The sequence below is a fragment of the Lissotriton vulgaris genome, chromosome 1_1 (assembly GCF_964263255.1).
Source record: "Lissotriton vulgaris chromosome 1_1, aLisVul1.2, whole genome shotgun sequence".
Lineage (NCBI taxonomy): Eukaryota > Metazoa > Chordata > Amphibia > Caudata > Salamandridae > Lissotriton > Lissotriton vulgaris.
Window position 1 is genome coordinate 1513904222 of NC_141685.1, and position 11434 is coordinate 1513915655.

At 40.4% G+C, this 11434-nt stretch overlaps 1 protein-coding gene across 1 annotated transcript in view; it reads left to right on the plus strand.

Moving 5' to 3' along the window:
• The window catches only part of SLC26A5 (solute carrier family 26 member 5), a 392278-nt gene extending 381909 nt beyond the window's left edge, over window positions 1-10369 (plus strand). Inside the window, exons 18-19 of the mRNA XM_086967432.1 lie at window positions 3850-3904; window positions 7031-10369. Of these exons, the coding sequence (XP_086823558.1) occupies window positions 3850-3904; window positions 7031-7194 (219 nt within the window). The 3' untranslated portion in view covers window positions 7195-10369. The remainder of the gene's footprint in view (window positions 1-3849; window positions 3905-7030) is intronic.
• The last annotated feature ends 1065 nt before the right edge of the window (window positions 10370-11434 follow it).

The following is an 11434-nucleotide window of genomic DNA, read 5'->3' on the forward strand; positions in this document are numbered from 1 at the left end:
CCACAGGCATAAAAATTGCCTTTTTTTGTTCTGGTATGTGGCAAATGGATTCAGATTTGGTGTTCCCCACCAACTGACAATCCTGCATAGTTGGGTCCAATTCAATTCCAATTCGTGACATTCTTTGAATGACCTGCTTAGGGCATCCTCCCTTGAATTGTATTTTCCCAGCACATGTTCAGCTGTTATCTGAATTCTGTTCTGTATAGCCCAATTCCAAATGTTTTGGACTTCTCGTGATGGGGAGAGAGATTAGGTTCCTCCTGGTTTGTTGAGATAATACGTGGAAGTCGTGTTGTCCACTAACACTGAACTCCCTTGTATTCTGTAGAAAAAGGATTGTTATCAGAGTCTTATGGTTCTTAACACCATAATATTCATGTGGAAGTGGAGTTCATTTATGTGCAAGTTGAGTTCGTTCCTGCTGCTAGGCCTTGTATGTGCACTCCCCAACCTTGTCGGGATACATCTGTTATCATGAAGTTTGGTTTTTCTTGGACAAGTGTTAGGCCCTTTGAGATGTTGTCCTGATGGATGGAACCACCACAGTAACTTCTGGTTTTCTGTTGGAGTTAGACTTACAAGATCTGTAAAAGTACTCCAAGTTTGTAATCACTGTTTGCCAACTCTTCTTAATATGAATGCATATGCAATCCGCAGTGTGGGATTAAATGAATGTATGATGTCTTGTAAATTCTGACTGTAATTTTTTCTTTTTACGACAGTAGGCTTGAGAGCTTGATTACTCTAGCTATTCTTTCCTTGGATGGAAATGCTTAGTGTAACTTTGTATTCAGGATCGCTAAAAAAGGGTATCTTTTTTTGAGTTGTGAGTAGATTTGTTTTGTTGAGTGTAAGATCCAGGTTCTCCGTGATTAGTTTATACAGATCTTTTTTCACCATCAGAGATGTTTTTCTAACTAATCACCGGGATAAGGAAACACCTGAGGTTCCAGCTTTCTCAAGTGTGCTGCCACTGGAGCCATGTATTTTCTGAAGATTCTAATGTGCAGATTTGAGGCCAAATGGTATTACCTTGAATTTACTTTGGTAGTCAGACACTTCAAACCCTTAGATATTTTCTGTGGTTGGGATGTATTGGGATACAGAAGTATGAGTCCTGTAGGTCTAGGGTTGATAAATAATCTCCTTGAAGTAGTTGTAGGACTTCTTGCAATGTAATCATGCAGAATGTTTGCTTCTTTAAAGAATTTGTTCAGTTTGCAGTCGTCCAATATTGTTCTCCATTCTCCTGAATTATTTCTTATGCGAAAGAAACAAGAAAATGAACCAATTTTTGGGCATTGGTTCTATTGCTCCTTTGTTTATCATCACTAATTTCTATGTTTAAAGTAATTATAGGTGTTGATGCTTTTTTTGGATGGCCCTGAATGTTTGGGTATGTCCTTGTTTACAAGATTTAGAACCTATTGGTCTGTAGTTATAGACCTTCAGTTGTCAATATAATAGGAAATTCTTCTACCCAGAGAAATGTGAGGTGATGATGTGGCTGCCTGATGTTTGTCGCTGGCAGAAAATGAACTTCTGCTAACACCACAAAAATGTTGAGGCCGTCATTGTTGTAAGGATCCTAGGGAATGAGCCATATCTGTGTCGGTTTTAATTGCTTGTAGAGCATTTTTGATTTGCTTGCCATATAGTGATTCCGCATCATATGGCATATCTAAAAATACGACTTTGCACCTCTGGTCTGAAAGATGTTGTTTTTAGCTAACCTCTTCTTAGCACAGCTGCACCAGCAAACCGTCAAAAGCCTGTAATAACAATATCCATTGGAGTGTCAATGTAATATTGGTTTGGCTTCTGAATTTTTTTATCTTACTGAAGATCCAGAAAAGGGGTGATGGCAAACCACATGTGTCTGCTATAACAAGCTAGAATTGTTTGTGCATTAGAACCTTTTATCATGGTGGTTGCCATTGCAGACAAAAGTTTTCCAATATTATCTAATCATGTGAGGAGGAGCAGAGCAGGGTGTCACTGGTGCGTAAAATCGTTTCTGCGCTGCTTGCATTATGACTGAATCGGCTTCAGGATGTCCAATAAAACATACTGGAGTATTGTCTGAAGCCTAATTTTTTTGTCCAGTCTAAGTAAAACAGCTAAAACTGTAGCCAGGTTTCTCATAGTTCTCAGGCCTCTTACCATATATGGTCTGTAATAAGGATTAATCTCACAGATATTGTTGATCGTTCCTTAAATTCCCAAAGGAAACAATCCATCTCCTTGTTTGGCAAGTCAAATCATATGGAAGTGGTAAAGTTGCAGGATCCAGAAATCAAGAATAATATTCAACTATCATTAACTGCAAATCTTTCACTAGACTTTACGCAGTTTGCATTTTGGCTTGTTCTGAGGCTTGACCATGACTTTGAAGTAGTTCCACATAGTTCCAGTTCTGCTCCACATGTTCTTGGAACGTCAAGTAAGGAACTTTTGTTGAAGAATCTTCTTCGAAAATATATTGCCCCTCATCGTAGCTTTCCTTACCTGATATTTAGCATTTAATTCTGCAGGATAATAGGTTGAACCAATCATACCCTCATTTTCAGATTCCTAAGATTCGAGTTTATGCTGAGAAGGCTTTGGGGAAACATTTTTCTGAGAGGTCTGTTCTGGAATTAACTCCGAAGATGTTGTCCCTTTCTCTAGTATCAGCAAAATAAACTGTTTCCTTTGTCTTTTTGGTGAATGTAACTTAGTCGTCTATAGGTTTTTCATCGTTGACGGGGTCACCGATGGTTGAACCGTAGATGATGAAATCCTCGTCGACGACAAAGGTTGCGTTGCTGATGATGGTGCTTTTTTCGTCGATGGTGATGTCAACGGCTTTGTAGATGGTGGTATAACCGGCGGTATGAGACATGGCAATGTAGTGGTTATCATCATAATGGTGACAGATGCCGCTGGCGACATTCTTTGTGGTAGAGACCGATATTACTCGAGAACCTTCCTGCTTTATCGACGACTGTGAAACTGCTGACGAATCGGAGGACAATGTTCATGTCATTATTGATTGAGTCAAACTTTATCTTTGGCATTGGAGGAACAGATCCTGGCTGTGTTCTTGACTTGCCTAGAACGTTAAGATCCATGTACATAGAACCTTTTCCCTCTCAACCTTTTTAGGAGCTTCTTTTGAGATGGATGGTTGATTTTCTGTTTTATCCTGTATTTCCTCAGAATGAACATGGTTAAGGTGTTGTTTGGAGAGCTGTTAGTATCTTCATCAGAAGACAGCCCTCTTAGCTTTAATCTTTAGGGGCAATTTTAGTAGCCTTCCTTCTCTATCTTTTAGGGTTTTTGTTTATATGGTTTGACATATTTTGCACTCTTTTGCCAAAAGATTAGAATATAGGTTTTAAATACAATCCTTATGAGGATGTTCACAGTGCAATATTTTCTTGCCTAAGTCCCACAAGGTCTAAAAAAGCTTTTATTAGAAGAATCAGAAGTTTATACTTAAAAAATTGGATTGGTTATTTTCTAATTATATGATAGGCTACTAAACATTCTGTTTTAGGCTTTACAGTGCATTCACTTTTAGAGATTATCCTGGGACTCACCAATAGGGATGATTCAAGCATGGAATCTGTGAAAGATCCAGTGTTGTAGAACAGGAAGTCATCAGAAAGGTGACGTAGGAAATAGATGGAATTAAGCATATGAGAGAAAAGAGCAAAAAAACATATCTTACTGCATCAAGTATTTATTGAGTAGGGCAGTTTTGATGTAGCCAAATGAAAATGCTATTTTAAGTCTAGTTTGATGTTTGTATCTTTATTAACCATTATAACACTATTTCATCTTCAAATGTACGCCTTATAGGTTATTAAAGAATACAGAGAGATTGACGTCACCATTTACATAGCTGGGTGCAGTGGTAAGTTTTTGTATATTGTGTGACACTAAACTGGTTTGATAGATGTTTTTTCTACTGGCAAAGGATTATCTTTATAAACTGTAGGATTACTTTAGGCTCACATGGCAGCACCCGTGCTCATCGCCTAGTCACACTGTATATAAAATTAGCACTAAATTATGAGGTAAAAATAAAATAAAGGATGCATTTGTGTCGCAGTTTAGTCAAGGCGTGCTTTCGTCCAAGTAGAAATTGTTGCTATTTCTAGTAGCCATTCTATCACTCCTGTGCCATATTTAGAGCCATCTTGTGTATTTGTGATCCTCTACATAGATGCCTGGCTCACAAACATAGACACATTTCCCCCTCTCTTTGTACAATATCTATTTCTAACAGAGATGGCGGAGAGCAGAGATAACCAAGTATATTAAAACTGGCATTGAAGAGCAGTTTGTATTGCGATTAGTCAATAAGTGATGGTACAGAGTTGAGCTAGAGCAAGGCATAGCATTTTCAGAAACGAACAGCCAAAGTTGTTTCTAAATAAAGCTGCCTTAAGATTCGTCTTGGAGTTGAATTTAGTAAGGTAGTCGATATTTGCTCCCCAATGAAGCTGTAGCAACTTCTGAATTGTGGTTGCTTTTGTTCTAGCAATATGTGTTGGGTCAATCTCTTAATGCTGGCTGATAATTTTTCAGGGTTGTCATAAGCTCCAAAAGCCATACATTTACTCAAAACACACAATCACACACCCTCCTGCTGACTGTAATGAAGTGTTTATTCACTATTAACTTCTTGCACACTTTGATACTGAGGTTCATTGTTGAGTGGACAAAACGAATATATATTAAATAAATCATGCAACTTAGTGAGCCACCTATCTGTGCTGTATGAAAGGGGAAGGGCAGGAATTTGCCGTACTTACCATTATATGGCACATTTCTGTTCTTTTCTACCGTTGGCACACTTTTGACTGTCTAGCGTCATGCAAGGGTGTCTGCGTTTTAGGCAGGATTGTATTTGTACAGGAAGAAATCTTGAGGCATTGTCCTCTTTCTATATGTGCTGCAGAATGCAGCACATGTAGAAAGAGGAAAAAACTAGGAGAAATGAAGAACTTCTCACCTAGAGGGGCATAGCATTTTGACACATTCACAGGTCTACCCCTAATGGTAAGTCTGGGAAAGCACCAAAATCCTTGGGTGGATATGTGGGAACAGCCACGCTCTACCCATGGAATGTCTCCCTGCCACAGAGTAACACAAGGCAGCGATTTGCGCAGTCTTGCGTTACTCTAGATTTATCAAGCCCTCAAGGCTAAGCAAGGTGTGGCTTGATAAATCACATTTAGGCTTTGCGTCACCCTTGCATGACACAAGGGCGGCACAAAACCTTGATAAATATGCCTCTAAATTTTTCTGAACTCTTTCATTACAAATATATTTGTGCTAAAATGCGTAAACAGACTACATGAATGCTTTTCTATAGTGTTGTGCTCCTAACACCCAATTTTCTGGCTCAATGAATGTCACTTTGCTGCCCTTTGTGACATGGAAAGGGCAGGCGTGTGTCGTGGTTTAAGGCGAAATGGTGCATTCCTGCCTTTTACCCTGTGCTGATGCCCTTTTGGCAGCCTCGCGCCAACGCAGACGCCCTTGCACCATGCTGCAAGGGTGCCTGTGTTTCATGCAGAATTATTTGTGTGCAAGAAGGGACACTTTCCTGTGTAAAAACAATCCTGAGAAGCATATTCCTCGTTCTATGTGTGCAGATGCAGCACACAGATAGAGGAAGTAACAAGGAGAAATAAATATATTTTTCCCCGTTATGCCTCACCTGAGAAGGTGTACCTTTTGGGCGCATTCTCAGGTCAACCAGTTCTGGTAGATTTGGGAATGTGTCAAAAACCATGGGAGTTGCATTGGAACACCTTCTCAGGGCAGAGGAAGGCACTGCAGCGATTTGCCCTGCGTTGCCTTACTCCTGATCTATGGAGCCACTCAGGGCCAAGCAAAGTGGTCTTGCATGGCTAGATAAATCACATGTACGGTTTCATCGCTCTTGCACTACGTTGTGTCGTGCAAGTGCGACGCAAACCAGCTCTTAAATAGGCCCCTTAATCTTTATTGTGACTTTATTAGACACAGACACTCCTTCTCCAGTCATGCAGCAGCTTCAGTTACTGACGATGTATTACCGAGATACTGCCCAGTAAGCCTTTCTTCCTGGAGCAGCGGGGATCTCATTCAGAGATGGGGAAGGAGTCACAGCTGAATGCCAGCGATCATAGCATATCCAGAACTGCATGGATTAAGACTTGGCTCCTGTGGGTGAGGTGGGGTGGCCTGCCACGCGCATGCAGGATGGAGGCAGCAAGTGGTGGTAGCAGCAGGATTCTCGATGAGAACTGTAGTCCTCCCAGAATGAAGGTGGGGTAGATAAAAATGAGCCTGGTGCTGACAATGAACTTTCGCGGATACCTGAACCAGTGAATACCTGCAAGGAGAGCTCGCAGAGATGTAAACTCTGTGTGTATTTCTGGATGGGACAAATACAGTGGCCTACAACAGTTCACAGTAAAAGAAGGGAACTGTACCCAACTCCTTTTTTAAATCCCAATCGTTTGCCTAGAAGGATACTCGAAAGACCAGAGGAAAAAGATTCTACTGATGAATTGGCACTGACAACAGGTGAGAGAATGCTGTTTAAAAACTATAGTCCCTCGTTGTCCAATTTGGGATTCTTTAGTGTCATGGAACAGACATGTAAGGAACCAGGCACGGCGAACGTTGAGCATCCTTGCGGTGAAATATTGGAAGTTTTCTTTATATTTCACTGGAGTTAGTGAAGCTAAGAGTGCAATTTGGCTTTTAATGTGGACCGACTGTATTGAAGAGCTCCTCTTGTAACTCTGCCTTCCTGCTTTCAAACAAGAATGCATAACTGATTATTGTATTTTCTTTAAAAAAATGGAATGCTCATCTTATTGTTAATGGCCCTGTATAATGAGTTCAGCTTTGTAATACCATTTTGTGATCTTTTTTGCTCAGATCAGAAGGTTTGTTGGTAAGCAACCTATGTGATTGTAAAATAAAGACAAACTTACCAGTGTCACAGTACTGAAAACCGAACTTTTTTCCCCCCCAGGTCTAGTCGTTGAGGACCTTAACAGACTCGGTTTTTTCGAAAGCTCTATAAAGAAGGACATAATATTGCACAGTGTTCATGATGCCATACTTACCTGCCAACTTAAAGAGACTGCTGTGGTGGAGGAACCCATTCATAGTTCAGACACTGAGAGCCGGGCGTGAACACTGATGGACAGCGAGAACACAATGCGCTTTGTCAACCAAAGCTCTGAGGAAAATTTCAATGTGCTGTTGAAATAGAGTAGAGCTTGGCACTTTAAGGGAGATCGGACAAGAGCTAACACAGTGTACTTTGTATAGAAGCTGAATGGTAACAAGTATGTAGACTTAATTCTGACCCCTCTTTTAAAATGCTCTGTGCCCACCAGCACCTTACTTATCAATTCCTTAGACCCTGCAAATCTGTCAGCCTCTAGAACACATAGGAGGAAGAGCAGCCATGGTGTAAACGGAGAGGCTCAGAGGTGTCCGCCGCATACATTGAAAGTACCCTGTTTATTCCCTATCTTGGTGGTTGATTGCAACCATTATGCAGCAGAATGGGTCGACTACAATACAGGCCCTGCTCAAAACCTCATTTGGAAACGTCTGTTCTTGACTCGTCACCAGCTGGCATGGCAACTTGACCCATGCCTACCCCAGCCTACAGATATTGAATGATCAGCATCACCAGCCAAGTCAGCGCTGTCAAACTGATTCTCTGTCTGGGAGCACAAAGCCCTTACTGCCAAAAAGTGGGGCTGTGATTGTTTTCTGTATGCTTATTTCAGCAATGTATAGGAACTTCATATAGTCTTTCTTTCCCTCTCAGTATGTCATGCACTGCGTTTTCTACTTAGGTAAAGGCCAACCTTCACAAGAGCGACTCACAAAGTATTCATGAATACAGTCTGGTCCTCATTATTGAGGGGGTGCAAGATATGTACACCCTGTTTCAAACTAGGATTTATAATGGTTGGGATGTGGCTCCTTTTATGTCAGGCTCCTAAATAACCAGTGAGCTTGGTAGTATCAATCTTGGAAGTAACAAATCTTGCAAGAAAGCCTGATTTGTAAAGAAGTAGATTTTTCCTAAATTCTGCTTGGCGTATGGGACACGTTTCTGTGAATTGGAGAGGATAAAAGCCAGGTTAGGCAGATAGCAGCAGAACGACACTTGTAGGGCCTCATGAGGTATTTGCAAATATAACGGGTAGTCTTACACCAAAACTTGTGTTTTGGTAAATTTAAGACCAAAACGTAAGTTTAACTGAGACAAAATCCTAACTTTACGACTTTCGGTATTCACAAAGGGCATTTAGGAGTGGGGAAATTAGGATTCTAACTTTACTACTCCTAAATGCCCTTTGTGACTACCGAAAGTCGTAAAGTTAGGATTTTGTCTCAGATTACTTTTGTGAATCGGGCCCAATGTCTTTAAAAGGAATAATGCTCTGTACACAATCAGATCACAAAAGGTAGGTCATTTTAAAACTGTGACAAAACAAATCCAAAGGTTCTAGCTCGGTCAGAGCGGAGATGTGATGCCAAATATTTTTAATGCTTAGAGGTAAGCACTCACTAAGATAGCTGTTAATATCAGAGGGCTGAAGATTATTCTGTGGGTAAATTGCTAAGCTAGCTTAAAGCACTGTGTCTCACCTCGGTAGTCCGAAAGCTACCTATGCTTTCAAAGGTGAATACGTTTTGGCTCCCACACTCGCCCCAGTCCAAATGTACCTTGGCTGTCTGGCCATCTATGCCAAATTCCCACACCGCAGACCAAGGGAAACTCAACGGAGTTCTGGCAAAGAGGGCACACCCTCCCTGTGAATGGTGGGTACACACTTTGGAAGTAGCCCATATCATGCAGAGTTAATCTATTAGTTGGGGGAAACAATTACAAAAATGTGAAAAAAGTTCAGCAGTAGTTTCTGGCAAGCATAGCCACTGAGGAAGAAAAAAGGGAAATCCCAAATTATGGACTCATGGGACAGGATGTTACTAGTGACTGCACAAACAAGGACTATCATGTGTACACATGTAATACAGCTATAGCCAAGCGTTGCATTGGTTTGGGCACTCGCCCAGGGCATATGTGCGATAAAGTCCCAAATGACTTTTTTTCCATCTGCTCAAATGCACTACAGAGATAGGACACAAAACTAGGGCAATGGCTTTCATATTTTGCACACCGCAAAAATAAAAGGAAGTGTAATTTCCACGGGCTGAAGGGAATAGTGCCCCCTCACTGCATGTATCTTACTGCCAAACAAATTAACGGTGCATCAGCAAACAGATGGGTGATCAGCTGTGAAAAACTTGGCGAAGTGCTTTCACCTACCTACAAAAAGGTCCAGAGTTCGGTGGTAGACCTCACTACGTGCACTCACTTTGCTGCCTTAATCATAAAATCACATATAAACCAATCAACTGTTGAAATTAATTCAGTTAATCACGTAAACGTAGGTTTATATTTTGTATTGCCTTTAGCATGAAAATATAGCACCATTACAGTACATGCTGCAAAAAAAAGTTGTGTTTAAAGTTCAAATCTTCCAGGACGTTAGCCTGGTTACTATTGTTTGTAATATATCTCTGAAGCAGTTTACGGTATACACAAGCTTTTTGCATCATTTCTGGCTTGCGTTAAAGTTACATTTAGCCACATTACAGCGATGTATGATCCGTACAAAAAACAACAAAGTTTGTAATATTATTTTAAGTCACGAGGTACTGTGATAACTGTGAACATCCTTTGGGCGAGCGTATTGTACCACCATACACCGCAGGATTTGAATCTGCTTCCAGAAAACCAGAATGTGCCTCTGAGTAACTTTTATTGTAATTAAGAGGAACCATGGCAAAAAACACTTTTGACTGTAATTCCGGTCTGTAAATTTGATGGCAAATTGCAGACTGTTGTACAACCTGCTGACAATGCCGATTTATTATAAATCATAACTCAAGAGAAATGACCTACAAGTTTACTTCTGAAGAAGCAGTACATTTTTAAAACTCTGAGACTCACATAATTCGCAGTAACGTTTTCAATGAATATGAAAAACCCAATATGAGATGTCTCTAAAGTTTACATCCAAGAAATGCGTTAATGAAAATTAGTTATTTTAAAGATTATACTTTTGTACGTTTTATCAGAATATAGTATTGTTTTAAATATTTTAATGTACTTTATTTGTCTACATTATATATTTTTCTAGATATCTATTTTCATGTAAGAAAAATATATTGCCTTGATAGGTCAGTCATAATGTTGCTGAATATGCTTTTGTCCGTTTAAGTATTGCCCTATGTGTTACAGATTTTTAAATTTACAAATAAAACATTTTAATATCGATTTGTAGTTTTCTTCTTTACTTTGCGTTGGCTTCCAGAATAGCACACTACAGTTGGAACTTTCTGTATATGGTATATACTGAAATTGAACCTCATCATGGCAAGAAAAACAAGCATGCAATAGAAATATGAAAAAGGCAGTAGTCTCATGTCTTCTGGCTCCTGCAATCCAACCGAGAAGCAGATACTTAATGTGAAGATCTCTTTGTCATTCAGAAAGTGCCCTATGACTTTGCTTTTGAACAGCCTCTTCCTCGAAGACCTACCCAAACATGCATTTCTCTCATTCTTCTACCACTTGGGACCTTAAAGCAGATAATACTCTGATCCCTAAAGACGTTCCAGACAAAACATGCAGACTAGAAAGTGCATCTTCTTACAATCTCTTCCTCTCCTACATCACTCTCATGTTTATCAAAGTTTGCATCAAATACTGTATCCTCCAGAGAGACATTAGTCTAAAGCTACTCACCAATTTCCTGTTATAATGTCCCTTAGTCCTGACCATCTTCCATTGTCCTTCCCCACCATTTTTCCCTTCATGGGAACGTTTCAGCGGTATTGAAGGATTTTTAGAATGTTAACATTGGAGGCAGAGAGAGCTCTATGTGGCGAGACTGAGGACATGTTGTACATTCTGGATTTAATAAAAACGTATTACTTAACTTGTTGGTTGGGATTACTTCACTAGTGACAAGGATGAGATGCTACACAGGGGGCAGCTGAGTGTCCTCACACCTGTGAAACTAAATTCCCACCATCTTCAATATTTTCTCACTGATGGGTTTTCTTTAAGCGAGTCTTCTTCTGATCGTGTCGACCTTGATTTACCATTGGGAGCACTGTGAGAACTCCACTTGTCTGGGAGCGCTGTGATCGAGCCTCTTGTATTCTCCTTTTCCAGACTAAGGATCCTCTGGCTCAGAGCTGGCATGAGCATTTAGCATGGATTTATTCCACTGCTGACCAACTGGCTCACTCTGCTTCTATTTCCAGTGGTGCTTCAGAGACTTGCCCCAGCAGAAACCCCATGCATCTGCAGAACCCCCCCAATGCCTGGAGACCC